General features: G+C 45.0%; 1 protein-coding gene across 1 annotated transcript; it reads right to left on the reverse strand.

Moving 5' to 3' along the window:
- Nucleotides 1-20,503: 20,503 nt before the first annotated feature.
- LOC309552979 (olfactory receptor 5G26-like) lies at nucleotides 20,504-21,259 on the reverse strand (the record flags this gene model as incomplete). The annotated part of the gene is made up of 1 exon (XM_082253885.1): nucleotides 20,504-21,259. The coding sequence occupies one exon, from the start codon at nucleotides 21,257-21,259 to the stop codon at nucleotides 20,504-20,506; it is 756 nt and encodes a 251-aa protein (XP_082110011.1).
- Between the last annotated feature and the right edge of the window lie 2,374 nt (nucleotides 21,260-23,633).

Here is a 23,633-nt window from a genome sequence, read left to right on the forward strand (position 1 = left end):
AATTAGTTCTGTCACGTGGTCTGTTCTATGAACATGCTAACAAATCGGGCAGGCTCCTGGCTAGGGCACTCCAACAAAAACGGGCTGCCAACACTATCCACTCCATTGTTGATCAGACGGGTAAAACGCTAAATTCAACCCCTGACATAGCAGCCCAGTTTGTGAGCTACTATTCCCACCTGTACAATTTGCCACGGTCGAACTCTCAGGAGTCCCAATGCTCCAGACTCCAGGACATTAGACGATTTCTGGAACAATACTCTCCTTCTCCCCTGCCGGACGCCACTCTATCTGAGCTAGATGCCCCCATCACTTTGACGGAAATCATGACGGCTTTGAAGCAATCTAAACCAGGCAAAGCACCGGGCCCAGATGGCCTTCCGGTGAGTTACTACAAGGCCTTCTCGGATCTCTTGCTACCACACATGGTGAATGCTTTTAACGCCTTTCCGGACGCTGACTCCCTTCACGCGGACTTCTTGGAGGCACATATCGCGGTCCTCCCAAAACCGGGTAAAGATGCATCCCTGGTCCCTAACTATCGCCCCATATCGCTCCTTAATGTAGATGTCAAAAGATATACGCCAAGATACTAGCTAATCGCCTTCTCCCTTCTATTCCTGATGTGATCTCCCTTAACCAAGTCGGTTTCGTACCTGGCCGGGAAGCGAGGGATAACACTACCAAAGCCCTTCACCTACACCACTGGCTGTCCACGTCTAACACCCCCGGTTTCTTTTTGTCCCTCGACGCGGAGAAGGCGTTCGATAGGGTGGACTGGACCTACATGACTGAGACACTCGGGGCCCTGGGCCTGACTGGCCGGTTCTTGCGGTTTGTCTCGGTTCTGTACTCTGGTCCCTCGGCGCGGGTCCGGGTCAATGGTGCTCTTTCGGACGCCTTCTCCGTGTCGAATGGCACGAGACAGGGCTGCCCTTTGTCCCCCCTGATATACATTCTCACCTTGGAGCCCCTTCTCCGCCAAATCCACAACGACCCGAATATCAAGGGTGTTTCCATAAAGGACAAAACTTACAAACTAGCTGCCTACGCGGATGACATTCTCCTTTTCCTTACTGACCCTCTGACCTCCGTCCCTAATCTTCTTTCGGCCCTGAAATCTTTTCAAGCTCTTTCCAATCTCAAAATCAATTATTCCAAGTCCCGCGCCCTCAACATCTCCCTTCCAACTTCGCTCTTGCGGCTCTGCCAAACCAACTTCCCCTTCCAGTGGGATCCCCATGCCATCACATATCTCGGGGTCCAGCTACCACGCCAACTTTCAGACTTATACGCCAAGAACCACTTGACAATCCTACAATCTGTTAAATCGGACCTCCAATCGTGGTCTAAAGGACCCTTCTCTTGGTTTGGCAGGGTCGCAATAGTGAAGATGAATATTCTTCCCCGCCTACTTTACATCCTCCATGCTCTCCCCATTCATGTTCCTCCGTCCTTCTTCAAGTCCTACCAACGTATATGTTCGGACTTCGTATGGCGATCCCAAAGGTCGAGACTCCGGTGGGACACGCTCACTCGCCCCAAAGCAGAAGGGGGGGTCGGCTTGCCACACCTGCTTAAGTATCACTGGGCCTGTCATCTTACCCGGATAATTGACTGGCACGCGCATGCAGGTTCTAAGGATTGGGTGTCCTTGGAGTCTGCAGTGTCTGCCGTCCCTGCGCATCATCTCCCTTGGGTGACGCCGTCCAAGACTCCACGCTCCATCCTGACTCACCCCGTTATGGGTGCAACCCTGCGCCTCTTCCATACGATACGCCGCAAGTTGGACCTTTCTCCGAAACTTAGTCCACTGCTACCTCTATACGCCTCCCCAGAATTCCCGCCCGATCTCCCTTTCGTCCCGCCTATGGGGCCATCCACAGAAATGCCCTTTCAAGCGCGTCACTTCTTTGCCGACTCTCACCCTCTCACACACCAAGCCCTTCGCCTTAAATACCCGTCTGCTGACATTCCGTTCTACAGCTTTCTACAGATTAGACATTTTTTACACAGCGCACAACCGGTAGCAGACTGGACTCGCCCTCTTACTTCCTTCGAAAGACTCTGTGAGGCGACGGGGCCACATCGCCATCTGATATCAATACTCTACACAATGCTTTTTCCGACCGCCCATGCACGCACGGAGGCGCTTCGGTCTAGGTGGGAGAGAGACCTTGGCAGGGACATTTCTGAGGATGACTGGACGAGAATTTACTATCACATGCATAAGGGATCACTGAACGTTCTTGCGCAAGAAACCGGCTATAAACTCTATACTAAGTGGTACAGAACCCCAGAATTATTGCACAGGTTCTCAGCAGCTAACTCTCCTACATGTTGGAGGTGTGGCCTACACCCAGGCTCCCTCTTGCATGTCTGGTGGGAATGTCCTGTCGTCCAGCCATTCTGGAGGGAGGTACACTCCCTGATTCCCCGGATCACCACCTATACTCCCGACTTTACTCCGCCACAATACCTGCTGCATCTCACGTCTTTGCCCTACTCTAGCTACAAAAAGTCCCTCACGCTGCACCTTATCAATGAAGCAAGGATGTGTGTGCCTTGTCACTGGCGTTCTACCTCCCCCCCCACAGTTGCGGAGTGGCTGAAGAGGGTTCAGAGGGTGGCAGAAATGGAGGACACTATTGCGCAGGCTAAGGATACCCACCACAAATATTACACGACCTGGGTTTCCTGGATACATTTTACGACTCTCCCTGACTTTCAAACACTGACCACTGCATCTTAGATGCTAGTTAAGTCCTGCCGGTTGCGGGATGCTTCGGACATCTTTTCCCATCTACCGCTGCTTACTTCTTTGGTTGAGACCCCTCGCCGGCACCACGGCCATCAAACCCATTCGGAGTATTTTTCCTCACGCTGTCCCTTTCTTCTCTTTTTCTTCCTATCTAATATCCTCTCCTCGTGTTTTTTCCCTACACCTCCCTCTGTTCACCCCTTCCTTTCCCCCCTTACCCTGATGCTCCCCTGCTCCCCCCAAGCTGCAGACCCGATCCCGCCCGCGGGCTGGAACACTTCCCTTCACTAGTCCCTCGTGTGGGTTTCTTCGGAATTACCCACCCCAAGACGGCCTACACGCGTTTGCCGGTTGCCCCCTATGCCCGGATACAGCGTGTTCCCCCATGGGGGTGTCCGGACATATGGGGGGAACCGCATGTGCCCTTGACGTAGCCTTATCCGTATCATACGCAATCGTGATAAACGTTGCAACGGTTTCTTATTTACGTGTTCCCCCCACGGCCCTGAACTATGAATATGGGGACCAAGATTGTCATCTCCTTACTAAACGGTTTACAATGCCTGCCTTGTGATGATCTTGTTTATTCCTATACTCCACTGTCTGATTATATCGTGGTTTGTTCATACAACCCTATTCACAGTATGTAATGTTGCTGTTTCCCTTGTTTTTTTTTTCATTTGATGCACTTCGTATGCCTACAAGTGTTGTTTACTTTTTTTTACTTGTTATGTCATTCCATTTTAACTCAATAAAATGTCTCTAAAAAAAAAAAAAAAATATTGTGCATTGTGAAAGTATTCAGCCCCCTTGAACTTTTTGACCTTTTGCCACATTTCAGGCTTCAAACATAAAGATATAAAACTGTAATTTTTTTTTTTGAAGAATCAACAACAAGTGGGACACAATCATGAAGTGGAACAAAATTTATTGGATATTTCAAACTTTTTTAACAAATAAAAAAAAAATCTCCGTCCCAGTCTTAGGTCTTTTGCAGACTCAATCAGGTTTTCTTCCAGAATGGTCCTGTATTTGGCTCCATCCATCTTCCCATCAATTTTAACCATCTTCCCTGTCCCTGCTGAAGAAAAGCAGGCCCAAACCATGATGCTGCCACCACCATGTTTGACAGTGGGGATGGTGTGTTCAGGGTGATGAGCTGTTTTGCTTTTACGCCAAACATAACATCTTGCATTGTTGCCAAAAAGTTTGATTTTGGTTTCATCTGACCAGAGCACCTTCTTCCACATGTTTGGTGTGTCTCCCAGGTGGCTTGTGGCAAACTTTAAACGACACTTTTTATGGATATCTTTAAGAAATGGCTTTCTTCTTGCCACTCTTCCATAAAGGCCAGATTTGTGCAGCTTACGACTGATTGTTGTCCTATGGCAGTTCATCCAGAGTGATCATGGGCCTCTTGGCTGCATCTCTGATCAGTCTTCTCCTTGTATGAACTGAAAGTTTAGAGGGACGGCCAGGTCTTCGTAGATTTGCAGTGGTCTGATACTCCTTCCATTTCAATATTACCGCTTGCACAGTGCTCCTTGGGATGTTTAAAGCTTGGGAAATCTTTTTGTATCCAAATCTGGCTTTAAACTTCTCCACAACAGTATCTCGGACCTGCCTGGTGTGTTCCTTGTTCTTCATGATGCTCTCTGCGCTTTAAACGGACCTCTGAGACTATCATAGTGCAGGTGCATTTATACGGAGACTTAATTACACACAGGTGGATTCTATTTATCATCATTAGTCATTTGGGTCAACATTGGATCATTCAGAGATCCTCACTGAACTTCTGGAGAGAGTTTGCTGCACTGAAAGTAAAGGGGCTGAATAATTTTGCACGCCCAATTTTTCAGTTTTTTATTTGTTAACAAAGTTTGAAATATCCAATAAATTTCGTTCCACTTCATGATTGTGTCCAACTTGTTGTTGATTCTTCACAAAAAAATTACAGTTTTATATCTTTATGTTTGAAGCCTGAAATGTGGCAAAAGGTTGAAAAGTTCAAGGGGGCCGAATACTTTCGCAATGCACTATATATATATATATATATATATATATATATATATATATATATATATTTTTTTTTTTTTTTGGGAACTCACGCCTTGTACTTATTTACCTCTCTTTGCCTTTTCCTATTAGGCACTTATATAGTGATTGTGCAGGCTTGGGAGTGGTTATTTCCCTGATATTCTATTATAGTATGTTCTTTCCCTTAACAGGGTGGTAATTCCTCTTGCTGGGCTATAAGGACATATATGGTTCCTCTGGTGAAGGCTAACACTATCCCTTAACCACTTAACGACCGGCGCACGACGATCTACGTCGGCACTCAGCCCCGGCCAGGCAAACTGACGTAGGCCTACGTCAGCACTTTTTGCCGGCCCTGTGCGCGCTCCCGCGCCCCGCCGCCGCCGCCGATGACTCGATTGGGTTCAGAACCGATCAGTCATCAGGTCCAGGCCAATCATTTTTGGTCTGGACCTGTTGATCGGTCCTGCCCAATCAGATCATCCTCTAAGCCTGTGAAATGTAAACACAGGCTTAGAGAAGATGTGCCCTCCCCCCACAACGGTCTTTTTGGATCCAGCGTGAGAGGAGAGCACATCTTACTGTGAGTATTGCACCAAGCACACCCACACACAGTTAGATAGGCACATTTCACCCCCGATCGCCCCCCCAATTAACCCCTACAGCACCTGACACAACACACACTATATACAGCATATAGCATATACCTATATACCTGTATAAGTGTGATTTGTGAACAGGTGTAGCCCTTGCGACCCCCCCTTTTCCACTCAAATTACCCCCACCCCCCCCTAATAAAGATTTAACCCACTGATCCCCCCTGAACCCCCCCTGATCACCGCCGTTAACCCCTACACCCTCTGTCACATCAGCACTAATACAAACGCAATATACGGTGTTATTGTATTTTTGTATTAGTGTCATTGTGATCAGAATTAGCGCAGGCGACTAAGTTTCTGTCCCAAGAAGGTTTAGGGTCCCCGCCACCCGACCAATAAAGATTTAAGCCCCTGACCCCCCCCTGATCACCCCTACACCCCCTGCCATAACACACACCGTATACAGTATATAGCATTTTGCTATATACCCGTATAAGTGTGATTTGTGGTCAGGTCTAGCGCTTGCGACCCCCCCTTTTCCACTTGAATTACCCGCCACCCCCCCCTAATAAAGATTTGAGCCCCTGATCCCCCCTGATCCCCTCCTGATCACCGCTAGTTAACCCCTACACCCTCTGTCACATCAGCACTAATACAAACGTAATATACTGTGTTTTTGTATTTTTGTATTAGTGTCATTGTGATCAGAATTAGCACAGGCGACTAAGTTTGTGTCCCAAGCAGGTTTAGGGTCCCCCCCACCCGCCCAATAAAGATTTAATCCCCTGATCCCCTCCTGATCACCCCTACACCCCCTGCCACAACGCACACTGTATACAGTATATAGCATTTTCTATATACCCGTATAAGTGTGACTTGTGACCAGGTTTAGCGCTTGCCACCGTTCCTTTTATCCTTAGGATACCCGCCAGCCCCTTCCAATAAAGATTTAAACCCCTGATCCCCCCCTGATCACATCCCGTTAACCCCTACACCCTCTGTCACATTAGCACTAATACACACATAATATACTGTTTTTACTGTATTTTGTATTGGTGTCATTGTGACTTGAGGTTGTGCTAGCTAGCTAGTTTCTTTCCCAAAGGAGGTTTAGGGTCCCCGCCACCCCCCCCAGATCCCCAGCGCATAGTTTAGAAATAACCCCTTGATTGCCACACACACACGCACGCACGCACGCACGCACATACACTTCCATTTCTAGTATAGTGTTTGAACAGATCAATATCTGATCTGATCAGAACTATACTAGTGCCCCCATAGTTTAGGGTTCCCAAAACGCAGTGTTTGCACGATCAGCACTGATTCCTGCCAGCACCTGCGTTTAACCCTTTCACCCAGGTAAGTGTAGTAATCAACAGATTACTGTCACTTACAAAAAAACACAAGACACAAAACCGCTGTGTTAGCAGAGTCAGGCCTGATCCCTGCTAGCATTAGCAGTTTTTTTGGTAGCGCTTGAAATAATCTTCGACAACCAGGTGCTTTTATTACCTGTGAGTCGCATCACTGTACGGGTAAATTTAGTTACCAAAATGTCTAAACGTTCGTACAGTGATGAAGCTATTTACAGTATAATGACCATGTCAGGTGAGAGCGATGGGGAAGCCTCACCGGCAGAATCAGGGTCAGTATACGAACCAAATGACAGCAGCGGCTCCCTGACAGATAGCTCCGACGACAGATGGGTCCCTGTTAGACCCAGGCGTACCCGACCCCATTCTGGTGTTGTTGAGATGCAGGAATCGCAGGGTGCTCGTATGGAGCAGAGTGTGGGTACTAGTGCCGCTCATCCTTCTGGCGACCTGGCAAGCGCCAGCGGCCTAGTACACCCTGGACCTAGTACAACCAGCACTGCAGTAAGACCTGGTGACGTGGCGAGTCCCCTAAGTGCAGTTGAAGCTGGTGCGGTGGCTAGCACAAGTAGTGGCCCGCAGCCACCGCATATTCGAAGACAGGCCCGTAGGGCCCATAGTGCCCTCCCTGATGCGCTGGCATTTCCTAATTGGCAACCCACTGATACTACAGCGCCAGTACTTCCCCCATTCACCGCCCAACCTGGAATCCACGTGGAGACAGCTGGTTTTACGCCCCTGAACTTTTTTGAGCTGTTCTTCACGGAAGATCTTTTCAGATCTATTGTGGATCAATCAAATTTATATGCTCAACAATTTATCGCCGCCAACCCAAATTCGCCCCTTGCCAGACAATTCGGCTGGAAACCTTTAACGGTTTCCGAATTTAAGATCTTTCTGGGCCTTTCCCTCCACATGGGCATAACTAAACAGAGTGAATTGCGGCTATATTGGTCCACAAGCCCACTTCACCATATGCGCATGTACTCTGCCTCCATGTCCAGGGCGAGATATGAGCAAATTCTGCGATTTATGCATTTCAGCGACAATGAAATCTGTCGTCCTCGGGGAGACCCTGCATACGATCGGCTCCACAAAATTCGGCCCCTCATAGACCACTTCAATCAGCGGTTTGCAGCCTTGTTTACCCCCGAACAAGTTGTCTGCGTTGACGAGTCCCTGATTAAATTTACTGGCCGCCTTGCTATGAAACAGTACCTCCCCAGCAAGCGTGCCAGATACGGGGTCAAACTGTATAAATTGTGTGACAGGGCCACAGGCTATACAGTTAGTTTCCGTGTCTATGAGGGAAAAGATAGCTGTGTGGAGCCCCCCAACTGCCCAGACTACATAGGGAGCAGCGGTAAGATCGTTTGGGACTTGGTGTCACCCTTATCCGGAAAGGGGTACCATTTGTACGTGGACAACTTTTATACAAGCGTGCCACTATTTAGTCACCTGCTCGAATTACAAATTGGCGCATGTGGCACCGTGCGACCTAATCACCGGGGCTTCCCCCAACGGCTTGTAGATTCCCGTCTTAGTCGGGGGGCGAGAGCCTGCTTGAAAACGGACAAATTGCTTGCGGTGAAGTGGAAGGATACACGGGATGTTTATGTTCTGTCCTCCCTTCACGCAGACACGACAATCCAAATCACTACGGCAACTGGCGTTGTGGAGAAACCCCTCTGTGTCCACGAATATAACCTTAACATGGGAGGGGTGGACCTTAACGACCAGATTTTGGCACCGTATTTAGTTGCCCGTAAAGCCAGACGCTGGTACAAAAAAGTGTCTGTTTATTTATTCCAATTGGCGATGCTGAACGCCTTTGTCCTATACAAGGCGTCAGGACGAACTGGATCTTTCCGGGAATTCCAGGAAGAGATCATCCTTGCCTACCTGTACCCAGGAGGCATGCCTGCCCAACTTCCCCTTCCAGATGCAGTGAGCCGGCTGCATGAGAGGCATTTTCCTTATGCCCTCCCGAGTACCCCTACCCAAAGATGGCCCCAAAGAAGATGTCGTGTCTGTCGCAGGCGCGGATTTAGGCGTGACACCCGTTATTATTGTCCCAAATGTCCTGACCAACCTGGTCTCTGCATCGGGGAATGTTTTGAGCGCTACCATACACTAGTGGAGTATTAGTGTAGGGTACAGCACGACACAGTGTAGGGCACACAAACACAGGGTCTCGAAGGATGTTGGATGTCCATCGACATTTTGAGAGACCCAAGCTGGAAGAGAAGATCGCAGAAGATCGCAGTCCCAAATCAAGACATGAAGAAACAGTTAGAAAGAAAAATAAAAGGATCCAAAAACTGTTGTTGTGTCAGTCATTTTATATGTCCTTCTACTCTTCTTACTGTACATTTAAATGTCCTTTGTTTCTTTTTTCATTCTTTTGTGACCTGTTTCTCCTGCAGGTACTCGTCGGCTACCACGCATTGATTTTATATATTCTGACACAAACAGTGTTTGCGCTCAGCATATATGGATACCTTTGCTGATAGCAGCTGTGGTGATTTTCTGATTTCAGCACTGCAGTTAAAATCCTATTTTGGTATACGTGGATAGCGCCGTGTATACCCATCATTAAATTCAGTGGGTGGTTGTTTGGGCGGTTAATGATGAGAATCCAAAAACTTTTGTTGTTGTCAGTCATTTTATATGTCCTACTCTTCCTAATGTACTTTTTTTTTAATGTACTTTGTTTTTTCATTCTTTTGTGACCTGTTTCTCTTGCAGGTACTTGTCGGCTACCACGCATTGATTTTATATATTCTGACACAAACAGCGTTTGCGCTCAGCATATATGGATACCTTTGCTGATAGCAGCTGTGGTGATTTTCTGATTTCAGCACTGCAGTTAAAATCCTATTTTGGTATACGTGGATAGTGCCGTGTATACCCATCATTAAATTCAGTGGGTGGTTGTTTGGGCGGTTAATGATGAGTAATACTACGCATTATTCCTGTGCTGATTTCTGATAGGTTCTCTTTTTTTCCGTTCAGCCCACAGGCTGCATGAAAAAAAAAAAAAAACCTATATGCCAAACAAGGACTAGCAATGTACTGGTACGTTGCTGGACTTTGAGTGGTTATACCAGGATGATGCCTGCAGATTTAGGCATCATCTTGGTATTGTTTTTTACAGCCAGCGGTCGGCTTACATGTAAAAGCAATCCTAGCAGGTAATTGGCCGCTAGACTGCTTTTACATGCAGTGGGAGGGGCCTCCCCCCCCCCCACCGCCGCCTTCCGCAGCCTTCCGTGGTTTTTCTCGGGCTTTCCTGTCCCACCGGTTAACCCGAGAGTGCAGCCGGTGGTTCAGTTATCTAACCATAGAGCTAATTGAAGATTAGAATGGCTCCAATCATCTCTATGGCCTAAGATGCCGGAGGCTACGAGCATTTCATGACTTCTTTTTCGCCAGAAATAAACAGGGCCATTGGGAAATTGGGAAAGTATTTTATCACACCAATTTTGGCGTGGTCAGAAGCATTAAGGTCAGAGGAGAGATCTAGAGTATAAAAGACCCCAATTTTTAAAAAAAAGAGTACCTGTCACTACCGATTGCTATCATAGGGGATATCTAAATTCACTGTGATAGCAATAAAAATGATTTAAAAAAAAAATTAAAGGAAAGGTGTCAAAATAACATAAAAGAGCAAAAAAAAAATCGAGCTCCGCCCCCTTTCCCCCGTGCTTGCGCGCAATGGCACACGCAAGCGTTGGTCTAGTGTCATATGTAAACCGCAATTTCAGCATGCATGTGAGGTATCGCCGCGATCGCCAGATCGAGTGCAGTAATTCTTGCAGTAGACCTCCTCTGTAAGTCTAAAGTGGTAACCTGTAGAGACTTTTAAAGGTTTTTAAAAATGTACGTACGTTTTTGCCGCTGCGCAGGTGTGCGCAATTTTTAAAGCATGTCATGTCAGGTGTCTATGAACTCGGCATAAGATCATCTTTTAAATTTTACCAAACAAATTGGAATTATATAGTGTATTTGTGCAATAAATTTAAAAAAAAATTTATTTTTTTCGCAAAAATTGCGTTTGGAAAATCTGTGCGCAAATACCGTGTGACAAAAAAAATTGCAACATCCACCATTTTATTCTATAGGGCCTCTGCTTTAAAGAAATATATAATGTTTGGGGGTTCAAAGTAATTTTCTAGTAAAAAAAAAATATTTTTTCATGTAAACAAAAAGGCACAGAAAAGGCTTGGTTTTCAAGTGGTTAGAAGAGTGGGTGATGTGTGGCTAAGATTGAGCGTAAAATGCCGGGACTGTTCAAACACCCCCCAAATGACCCCTTTTTGAAAAGTAGACACCCAAAGCTATTTGCTGAGAGGCATGGTGAGTCCATGGAATATTTTATATTTTGCTACAAGTGTCGGGAAAATTATTATTTCTTTTTTTTTTGTTGTTTTTTTACAGAAAGTTGTCACTAAATGATATATTGCTCACACATGCCATGTGTATATGTGAAATGACACCCCAAAATACATTCTGCTGCTTATCCTGAGTACAGGGATACCCCATGTGTGAAACTTTTTTGCAGTCTAGCCGAGTACAGGTCCCCGAAAACCAGTCCCCACTTTCAGGCTTTCCAAAGGCGTAAATTGTTGATTTCACTCCTGACTACCTATCACAGTTTCGGAGGCCCTAAAATTCCAAGATAGCACAAAACCCCCCCAAATGACCCCATTTTGGAAAGTAGACACCCCAAGCTGTTTGCTGAGAGGCATGGTGAGTCCATGGAAAATTTTATATTTTGCCACAAGTTCCGGGAAATATATATATATATATATATATTTTTTTTTTTACACAAAGCTGTCAGTAAATGATATATTGCTCACACATGCCATGGGTATATGTGAAATGACACCCCAAAATACATTCTGCTGCTTCTTCTGAGTACAGGGATACCCCATGTGTGAGACTTTTTTGCAGTCTAGCCGAGTACAGGACCCCGAAATCCAACCTCCACTTTCAGGCTTTCCAAGGGCGTAAATTGTTGATTTCACTCCTGACTACCTATCACAGTTTCGGAGGCCCTAAAATTCTAAGATAGCACAAAACCCCCCCAAATGACCCCATTTTGGAAAGTAGACACCCCAAGCTGTTTGCTGAGAGGCATGGTGAGTCCATGGAATATTTTATATTTTACCACAAGTTCCGGGAAATATATATATATATATATATATATTTTTTTTTTTTTTACACAAAGCTGTCAGTAAATGATATATTGCTCACACATGCCACGGGTATATGTGAAATGACACCCCAAAATACATTCTGTTGCTTCTCCTGAGTACAGGGATACCCCATGTGTGAGACTTTTTTGCAGTCTAGCCGAGTACAGGACCCCGAAAACCAACCTCCACTTTCAGGCTTTCCAAGGGCGTAAATTGTTGATTTCACTCCTGACTACCTATCACAGTTTCGGAGGCCCTAAAATTCCAAGATAGCACAAAACCCCCCCAAATGACCCCATTTTGGAAAGTAGACACCCTGAGCTATTTGCAGAGAGGCATGTTGAGTGTTTTGCAGATCTCACTTTTTGTCACAAAGTTTTGGAAATTGAAAAAAGAGGAAAAAAAATGCATTTTCCTGTTTTTTCTTCATTTTCCAAAAAAAATGAGAGCTGCAAAATACTCACCATGCCTCTCAGCAAATAGATTGGAGTGTCTACTTTGCAAAATGGGGTCATTTGGGGGGGTTTTGTGCCATCTTGGCCTTTTATGGACTTCAAAAGTGTGATAGGTAGTAAGGAGTGAGATCAACAATTTACGCCCTTAGAAAGCCAGAAGGTGCAGATTGGTTTTCCGGGTCCTGTACGCGGCTAGACTGCAAAAAAGTCTCACACATGGGGTATCCTTGTACTCAGGAGAAGCAGCAGAATGTATTTTGGGGTGTCATTTCACATATACCCATGGCATGTGTGAGCAATATATCATTTACTGACAACTTTGTGTAAAAAAAAAAAAAAAATATATATATATATATATATATTTCCCGGAACTTGTGGCAAAATATAAAATATTCCATGGACTCACCATGCCTCTCAGCAAATAGCTTGGGGTGTCTACTTTGCAAAATGGGGTCATTTGGGGGGGTTTTGTGCTATTTTGGAATTTTAGGGCCTCCGAAACTGCGACAGGTAGTGCAGAGGTGACATGAACAATTTACGCCATTAGAAAACCTGAGAGTGTTGATTGGATTTCGCGGTCCTGTACACAGCTAGGCTCCCAAAAAGTCTCACACATGGGGCATCCCCATACTCAGGAGAAGTGGCAGAATGTATTTTGGGGTGTCATTCCACATATACCCATGTCATGTGTGAGAAATTTATCTTTTAGTGACAACGTTGTGTAAAAAAAAAAAAATTAAAAAAAAAAATTGTAATTTTCCCGAAACTTGTGGCAAAATATAAAATATTCCATGGACTCACCATGCCTCTCAGCAAACAGCTTGGGGTGTCTACTTTCCAAAATGGGGTCATTTGGGGGGGTTTTGTGGTATCTTGACATTTCAGGGCCTCCAAAACCGTTATAGGTAGTGAGAAAATGCAATGAAAAATGTACGCCCTTTGAAATTCTGATGGTGGTGATTTGTTTTCCGGCTCCCGTACACAGCTACGCTCCCAAAAAGTCTCACATATGTGGTATCCCTGTACTCAGGAGAAGCAGCAGAATATATTTTGGGGTGTAATTACACATATACCCATGGCATGTGTGAGCAATATATCATTTCAATGACAACTTTGTGTAAAAAAAAAAAAAAAAATATTTTTGTCATTTTTCAAACACCTGTGACAAAAAAATAAAATATTCAATGAGCTCAACATGCCCCTCAGAACATTCCTTAGGATGTCTACTTTCCAAAAAGTGGTAGTTTGGGGGGGTTTTGTACTGCCCCGCCATTTTAGCACTTCATGAAATGAGATAGGCAGTCAGAAATTAAAGCTTCGTAAATTTCAGTATATACACCATAGTTTGTAGACGCTATAACTTTTGCGCAAACCAATAAAAATACGCTCATTGATTTTTTTTTTTGTCAAAGACATGTAGCTAAATATATTTTGGCCAAAAAAAATGACATAAATTGAGTATATTGGATATTTTTTAAAAGACAAAGTTGAAAATGTCATTTTTTTGCAAAATTTTCGCTCTTTTTTTATTAATATCGCAAAAAATAAAAAGCGCAGAGGTGATCAAATACCACCAAAAGAAAGCTCTGTTTGTGGGAAAAAAAGGACGTAAATTTCGTTTAGGTACTGCATTGCATGACCGCGCAATTATCAGTTAAAGTCACGAAGTGCCAAGTTGAAAAAAGGGGTCTGGACCTTTAGCAGCCAAATCCTCCGGGGCTTAAGTGGTTAAGTAATTTTAACTAGTTTTAGTGGAAATTACTTTTAGGGTTTCTATCTTACCCCCTCCCTTTTATGTTTTTATAGGCAAGCCATTTGCTTTTTCCTTGCTCCTGCAGCCACGGTAACACTGCCCATGGACTGTAGACCCGGTCCAGTGCTCGCCTATGTGGGTATCCCGGTTTCTGCTGTACTGGCAGTGGCGTACCTACGGGGGGGGCGGGCCGCCCCGGGTGCCACGCACTGGGGGGGTGTCAGGCTGCTCTCGGAATATCAGTCAGTGTGAAGGAGCTGCAGTTTCTAAAGTCCGCGCTGCTCGCGGGGGCGGCGGCCGGCGGGAAGAAGGTGAACACTGAGCAGCCTCCTCCTGTGTGTCTGTGTGACTGTCTGGACTGGAGAGGAGATGGGACAGCTGGATATAGAAGGATTCATCTTTCCGTATTTCTCCTGCTGCCGTTGAATGGCCGATTCTCCTCTCCCTCCTGCAGTCAGCGGCAGCAGAAGGAATATGTAAAGATCAAATCATCTATATGCAGCTGTCCCATCCCCTCTCCTATACAACTTGCTGGCCCCCTAGTGCTCTCCAGCCCCCCCTCCCCTTGCTCTTAACACCCCCTTCTCTTAACACCCCCCCTGCTCTTAACACCCCCCCTGCTCTTAACACCCCCCCTGTTCTAAACACCCCCCCCTGCTCTAAACACCCCCCCTGCTCTAAACACCCCCCCCTGCTCTTAACACCCCCCCTGTTCTAAACACCCCCCCTGTTCTAAACACCCCCCTGCTCTAAACACCCCCCCCTGCTCTTAACACCCCCCCCTGCTCTTAACACCCCCTTCTCTTAACACCCCCCCTGTTCTAAACACCCCCCTGCTCTAAACACCCCCCCTGCTCTAAACACCCCCCCTGCTCTAAACACCCCCCCTGCTCTTAACACCCCCCTGCTCTTAACACCCCCCCTGCTCTTAACACCCCCTTCTCTTAACACCCCCTGCTCTTAACACCCCCCCTGTTCTAAACACCCCCCCTGCTCTAAACACCCCCCCTGCTCTTAACACCCCCCTGCTCTTAACACCCCCCTGCTCTTAACACCCCCCCTGTTCTAAACACCCCCCCTGCTCTAAACACCCCCTGCTCTTAACACCCCCCTGCTTTTAACACCCCCCTGCTTTTAACACCCCCCCCTGTTCTAAACACCCCCCCTGTTCTAAACACCCCCCCTGTTCTTAACACCCCCCCTGTTCTAAACACCCCCCCTGCTCTTAACACCCCCCCCTGCTCTTAACACCCCCCCCTGCTCTTAACACCCCCCCCCTGCTCTAAACACCCCCCCCTGCTCTTAACACCCCCCCTGCTCTTAACACCCCCCCTGCTCTTAACACCCCCCCCTGCTCTTAACACCCCCCCTGCTCTTAACACCCCCTTGCTCTTAACACCCCCTTGCTCTTAACACCCCCTTGCTCTTAACACCCCCCTGCTTTTAACACCCCCCTGCTTTTAACACCCCCCCCTGTTCTAAACACCCCCCCTGTTCTAAACACCCCCCCTGTTCTTAACACCCCCCCTGTTCTAAACACCCCCCCTGCTCTTAACACCCCCCCCTGCTCTTAACACCCCCCCCCTGCTCTAAACACCCCCCCCTGCTCTTAACACCCCCCCTGCTCTTAACACCCCCCCTGCTCTTAACACCCCCCCCTGCTCTTAACACCCCCCCTGCTCTTAACACCCCCTTGCTCTTAACACCCCCTTGCTCTTAACACCCCCTTGCTCTTAACACCCCCTTGCTCTTAACACCCCCCTTGCTCTTAACACCCCCCTTGCTCTTAACACCCTCAGTGCTCTTAACCCCTCAGTGCTCTTGCCCCCCAGCGCTCCTTAGCCCCCCAGTGCTCTTCAGCTCCCCGCAGTGCTTTTCATCTCCCCCTATGCTCTCTGGCTCCCCCAGTGCTCTCCACCCCCCTGTGCTCCCTGCCTCCCCCCTCAGTGAGTTCCACCCCTGCGCCTTCCAACCCCCCTACAATGCTTTTCAAACCCCTCTTAATTCTCTCCAGTCCCCCCCCCACGCCCTTCAGCTCCTCCAGTGCTCTCTGCTTGCCCTGTGCTCTCCGGCCCCCCTAATGCTCTTCTCAGTCTCTGACCATCTCTTGGATCATGTCCTCAGTCTCTGACTATCTCTTGGATCATGTCCTCAGTCTCTGACCATCTCTTGGATCATGTCCTCAGTCTCTGACCATCTCTTGGATCATGTCCTCAGTCTCTGACCATCTCTTGTATCATGTCCTCAGTCTCTGACCATCTCTTGTATCATGTCCTCAGTATCTGATTTCTTTTGTTTTAGGTCCGTAGTCTCTTACCATCTCTTGCATCATGTCCTCAGTCTCTGACTATCTCCTTTAGCATGTCTCCAATCTCCTACTCAAACCTAAACACATTGATAATAGTATTAGCTATCTGTCTATGCCAAAGGTAGGGAGGCAGAGAGTGCAAAAAGGGGAACTGTGATTAGAGAGACAGGGGGGGGGGCAGACTGCAAAGGGCACTGTGATAGGGGGGCTGGGAAATTTGTGCAATAAATATTCTTGGAGACATTCCAATTTTTTGCGGGTGTTTTTACATTTTAAAGTGGGGGGGGGGTGCCAGATATAGGATCCGCCCCGGGTGCCAAATGCTCTAGGTACGCCACTGTGTACTGGTCAACCCGGTCTGTCCAGTTCACCGGGATAATATCCATGTCTACACCTTCCTGCCATGGGATTCCATTTTATTCAGCATGACCTGTAGTATATACAAAATGGTAAGCATGATACTATAATTTTCAGAGATGTTAGGGGGATTAACTGTGTGTGCATAACGATTGTTGATTCTATACATAACTCGCCCCTTTCCTCTTTGTTTCTGTAATTGTCTATATTTATTATGTAGAAACAGTGATATGACATAAACCATCTGGTCCGTGAAGAAGCCAATATGAGAGCCCTCATGCCTCGGCGAAACATGTAGGACTCATTAAGTCACACTGTTGTTCATTGATAGGTATCATGCTACATATTTTTGTAATAATGTATTGTCAAAGCTCTTTAAAAAGTATACTGGAGTTTTATTTGTGGTATTTGTATGTTTCTGCAGACCACTCCAAAGCCCTTGGAAAATCCAAATTTACATAGGGTGATAGTTTGTCAGCCTCTTTTGTCCATTCGGACTGGATGGCATATAAACTACCCCTAATTGTTTCTGTTTTCTAGTATATATAGGGATGTGGCTGTGGGTGGCTGTTATCTAGAGCCAACATTTCAATCTATTTCTCTATTAATCTTACCTTTTATTTTTTTATTCTTACACTGCCCCTTTCATTTTTTTTATCACTTTTATTCCTATTATAAGGAATGTAAACCTCCCTTGTAATAGAAATAAGCAGGACAGGTCCTCTTTAATGTGATATATGTGGTCAAAAAGACCTCAGATCTCACATCTACACTTAAAAGCAAAAAAAAAGTCTTAAAAAAAAAAATAGGCCGTTTGGCCATAGACTTCCTGCCTGGGACCTGGAAGGACCAGATAGCTTTTCTTGTTACTGATGGCTCTGGTAAGAGGGGAAAATGCCCGGGAAGCGGTGGGAGGGAGGGCCACCTCTCCAGCTGCACCTAAAAGTGATCCCACTGCGAATCAACCGCTGGGACCACTTTTATGTGAAAGAGGACCGCCGGCCGCGTATAGAAATACTGGGGTTATGGCAGCTATCTGCTGCGATAACACCAACATTAAACGTCAAAGTAGAGACGTAAATTCACGGTGGGGCGGTCCGGAACTGGTTAAAAGCTCACATGGGTTCTAACTTTCCCATACCCTACTAATGAAAATAATGTCTGTATGTAATGCCATTGGAGATTTATCCCAACTTGCTGTTTTTGGTAATAGAATAGGATGTGACAGTAAATAATAACTATAAAACATCAAAAAACTATAAAAAAAATCTAATTATGAAGAAAAGTATCCATATATTAGGAGTGGTTTACATTACCTCTTGATTGAAAAGAGATAAATGACCATAACTGACCAGAACATTGATAGGTTTGGTATTGTCTCCTTCGGCTCTCTAATACATGTTAAAGCTGGAGTTTTGGTATAGTTTTTATTGCATAGTTACATTGATCCAGCTTGGATCAATGTACTGTAAGTGTACAAATTCCATGCCTGTGGGACCATTGTGGAAGCAGAGAATTAATGTAGTAGATAGGGCTACTACAGTGATCACAGAGGCTTTACTGGTCCTGTGATGAGTGATTGCCCTTCTGCATAGTAAAAACATAAGCCCCGTACACACGAGTAGAAATTTGGCCGGGAAATTTCGTCCGACGACTGATCTGACAATTTTCGGCGTGTTAGTATGGTGCTTCCGACAACCGACTCTGACTTTTCGGCTGAAAATATTCTGGTGTGCAGGCTATATAATTTTTGTCCTCCGTCAAAACACGTCCGATTTTCGTGCAGTCAGTACAGTTTTCGATGGGGAAAAATCTTATGAGCAAGACTAGGCATGCTCAGAGATGAAAGAACACATAGAAAGCAATCCAACACATGACATCACTTCTGAAGTAGAATTCTGTCGTACGGGAAAATTCGTGTGCAGTCTAGAGCACATTGCAACCAACAGGCACGCACTTTGGACAAAAGACAGACGACCGGTCGGCGGAAATTTGTTGCGTGTGTATGGGGCTATAGACTACCAATTCATCCCAAAGGTGTTGGTTGAGGTCAAGGCCATTCTAGTTCCTCCACACAAAACATGTTGAATCATGTCTTTACAGAGCTGCCTTTGTGCACAGGTATGCAGTCATGCTGGAATAGAAAAGGGCTTTGGAAGTTGGAAGATTGGAAGTCCACAATTATCTAAAATGTCTCTTCCTGTCTTCCTCCCCCTTTTCTTCCAACCGCCTAACAGATACCTGTAGAAACCTTCTCCACTTTAACCCTTCTCTTCTCTATTCTGCTACTTTGTATACATAATATGCTGATAACATGCGCTACTGCCAAAGTTAGACCTGCTTAGCCAGTCCAAAGGTCCGAAAGTATACATTTAAAAGCAGATGGGAAACCATGAAAGCCTTGCTGCTCCTTGAACCAGCGGGACACCGGATGCTGAAGAGACAAAAAGAAAAAAAGAGCATGCCGGCTCCAAGTGCAGTAACCTTTATTAAAAGAGTAAGCAGCATGTAAACTAGTTTTGTCATAACACATGAATTTATATACGCTAGTCATAATAACATAGAGGGGTGGAGCTGTGGGTAGTGTCTCAGTAGTTTGAGGTTTATACCTTAGTAACAGCAGCAAACCCTTCTTCATGTGGACATTGTATATACACATAAGCTACTAATTTTAATTTTTCACAGTTTAATTTGCATTTAATAATTATTGAGAGATACAGTATCATTTCAGGTTAACACATTGAAATAAAGGGAAAGTGCTATAACCATTTGGATATAAAATCTCACCCCTGTCCTGCCCCAACCTAACCAATTCTGTCTACAATAGAACCCTGTCATTCACGCTGGACGCACTCGCCCCCCCTCCACTGCACACAGAATCAGTCCCGACACCTGCAACCTTAGCAAACAGATGACACTAGCAATATTGTTGCAATTTTACCTACATATGGCAAATTGGGATTAGCATAATGTCATGGACTTGCAATAGTGTTGGCAAGCTTACCTGTCCCATCATGTCTGTATTAGAGGTCAGACTGCACTTCTGGTTCCTTTTTATCACCTCTCCTTCCTGTTCCTGCCCCACCCAGGTCATCACAGGAAGTCTATATTAACCAGTGCACTGCAGGTCTGCTTTGCTGTGCAACAGTGTTTGTTCCTGTTTCCTGTTTGCCGTGTGCTTGATCTACGTTTCTGTGTACCGACTTTGGCTTGTCTCTGACTATTCCTGTTTGTCTGTTACCCTGACCTTTGGCCTGTCCCTTGGTTACCCTTGTCTGCCTGTTACCCTGACCTCAGCTTACCTTTCACCATTCCGTGTGTCCTGAGTGGCTGCTTCCCTTCTCTCCCTTCGGAGCATGACCTGGGGGACCCCAGGGGCCGCGACCTGGGCCCAGCTGCAGCCAAGTCCATCCTCACCACTAGAGACTCTGGTGAACACCTGCTGGGTCTTAGACTCCGCGCCCTGGGGAATCTTGGGTTCACGTTCCGGTCCATCCGCAGCAGTCTGCTATCGGGTTCACTACCTTGCGTTGCGCCCCTGCCTCCAACAGGGTGCAGTGGTCACCTGGGCACAGGTGACCTGACACATAAAAAAAGGTTTTTTTTTTTTTTTTTACTCATCTTTTATATTTGATTTTTATCAGCATAGATAGGAGATTTTATTTAAAATATGATTTTATTTTCTCAGTAGCATTTTTAAAATCTTTGTTCCTAAATGTGTATATGATTGGATTAAGCAGTGGAGTCATTACAGTATAAAATAGAGAGAGGACCTTGCTCAGAATATTTAGTTGTCCTTTGGTTGGAAACAAATACACAGCGATTAGTGTCCCATAAAAAATACACACTGTGGTCAAGTGGGAGCTGCAAGTGGTGAAGGCCTTTTGTCTTCCTGTAATTGTTTTAATTTTGAGGATGGTTATAACAATAAAGATATATGATATAACAATTATTATAAAAGGTGCTACGACACAGAAGAAACCTATTACATAGGTCTGAATATGGAGCCATGAAGTATCGGAGCAGGAAAGCTCTAGTATGGGTTCAAAGTCACAGAAAAAATTATCGATGATGTTTGGTCCACAGTAGTAAAGACTGCACAAAGATATTGAATCAACCAATGCCATTTTGAATCCTAGCAACCAAATGGTAATCACCGATTTAATGCAAATTGATTGGTTTATTATAGAGTTGTAATGCAGGGGCTTACAAATAGCCAAATACCGGTCATAGGACATCACAGTCAGGAGAAAACATTCTGAGACTTCAGCATGTGCAAAGAAGGAGAACTGGATGACACATCCAGCAAGAGACATGGTACATCCATCATGTAAGATGATATATAGGAGGTTGGGAAGAATATCTGTAGACAGAATTATATCAAGCAATGATAGTTGGGTAATGAAGAAGTACATGGGAGACTGAAGTGTTTTACTTAGAAGAAATAAAATCACAATAACAACATTCCCAGAGATAGTAACGCAATATATGAAAAGCAGGACCATGAAAAACAGCATTTTGGTGTATTTAAGATTTGTAAATCCCATCAGTACAACATAGGTTATATTATTGTGATTGATCATCTAGTAGGGAACATAAAAATACACAATTATTTGATTAAACAAGACATACATATGTCATGGACAACCTTACTCAACTCAAACTGCTTTGGTCTGGCAAAAGTTAAAAATAAACCAACAAAATATCACCATTTGCTGTCTTATCCATCCAAGATTCCATTTTGTCAACATCCTTTTAGAATATGTTACTATCTAGTTAAGTTTTAACATCTCTACAAAATTCTGTGTTATAAGCAAAAATTGTCTAGAAACCAAATAAATAGGGCCTGCTTTAAGCTGGCTATAGATGGATTGAAAATCAGACGGTTCATGAGGGACCAGGCCAACGTTGATTAATGTGTAGCTGTTCTACAGATTGTTAAAGTAGTATTAAACCCAAAAGCAAACTTTTATTATAGTTCAGCTTACCAATTCTTAGATGTGATGGCTGCATTACTTTTCTTTTTTTTAGGCTTTCTTTCTTCTATTTTTAACTGGTGAGCCAGCCAGCACGTCAGTTGTTTTTAACAAGCTCAAGCTCTCCAGCAGAATTTACACTATGTTACCAAAAGTATTGGGACACCTGCCTTTACATGCACATGAACTTTAATGGCATTCCAGTCTTAGTCCGTAGGGTTCAATATTGAGTTGGCCCACCGTTTACATAGTTACATAGTAGGTGAGGTTGAATAAAGACAATAATCCATCCAGTTCAACCTGTGTAGGTGTGTGTGGACGTATTAATTTCTCATACCCCTGAATGTTTTGATCTTTGAGATGTAAATCCAAGAGTCTTTTAAAAGTAACCATACTCCCCGCAGTTACTACCATTTGTGGTAGAGAGCTCCACAATCTTATAGCCCTTACTGTAAAAAACCCTTTGCGTAGCCTGAGGTTAAATTGCTTCACCTCTAATCGCATTGAATGGCCTGGTGTCCTCTTACATTCCTTGCGACTGATTAGTCCATGCTGAGATCATCGTTGAGGTATTTGTAAATTTCTATCATGTCGCCTCTCATCTCCAGGGAGAATAAATCAAGCGCTTGTAAACGCTCTTCATAATTAAGGTCTTCCAATCCCCTAATTCGTTTAGTTGCCCTTCTCTGGACTCTCTCCAGCTCAAACACATCCCTTCTGAGGATTGGCGACCAGAACTGGAAAGAATACTCCAGATGTGGTCGGACCAGAGATTTACAAAGTGGTAGGATTATAGTTTTATCTCTGGAATACATCCCCTTCTTTATGCATGCTAATATTCTTATAACAAAAATGGAAATTTATATGAGGTGTGACCAGTTGCAAAATAAATCATAAATACATAATAAGAAAGACCAGATAGATAATATTATAATCATCTGTTTATTAAAAGTCTATAGACCAAATATTAGTAAAACCAAAGTGCTCACTAAAAGTATGTAACCCATGGTACTGGAATAAACATGAATGATACACATATGGATGTAAATGGTCTAAGACAATGGTACAAAGTAATACAATGTTAACCTGGTACATTCTGGCACATAATAGACATATAATAAGGTCATGAAACAAAGGTACATAATAAAAACTTGTAATTGATGTATTTGCCTGTGTTTAACTCAATGCCTTTCCTGAGGATTCACTTCATCAGGAGTAGGCATAGTTCAAGTATAATTGGGTATCACCTGTTTCAGAGGTCACGTATCGTCCGAGGGATATGTCCAGCCTGGGAACTGAGGGAGCAAGGCCTGTGTGCCTCGGGCATGTATGTGGAAATGAATAATACAGTGAGGATCTCCATAAATGGATCTCAAAAAGCCTCCACTGACCATGCGAGTATAAATCTGCACAGACGCCAAAGCCGGGATCGCACCCAGCGTCACGCTGGTGCTTAAACATGTGGGAAGCTGCCAGACTACAGGAGCAGGTTAAATCGTCGCTGGCCTCCCGCGATCTTCGGCTAGAATGACAGAAGAGCCGCCTGCTTATGTAAACAAAGCAGGCGGGTCTTCGGTCAGAGAGGCAGGGAAAGATTGTGTGATTCGGCTAGGCTGAATCACCGATCTCTCTCTCTGCCTCTGTCCAACCCATCCCCCCACACAGTCAGTAAGCATAATAGGGAACACATTTAACCCCTTGATCACCCCAGTGTTAACCCCTTCCCTGCCAGTGTCATTTATACAGTAACAGTGCATATAATTTAGCACTGATTACTGTATTAATGTCACTGGTCCCCAAAAAATGTCAAAAA

This window comes from Pelophylax lessonae (assembly GCF_965119305.1).
Source record: "Pelophylax lessonae genome assembly, chromosome: 4".
Lineage (NCBI taxonomy): Eukaryota > Metazoa > Chordata > Amphibia > Anura > Ranidae > Pelophylax > Pelophylax lessonae.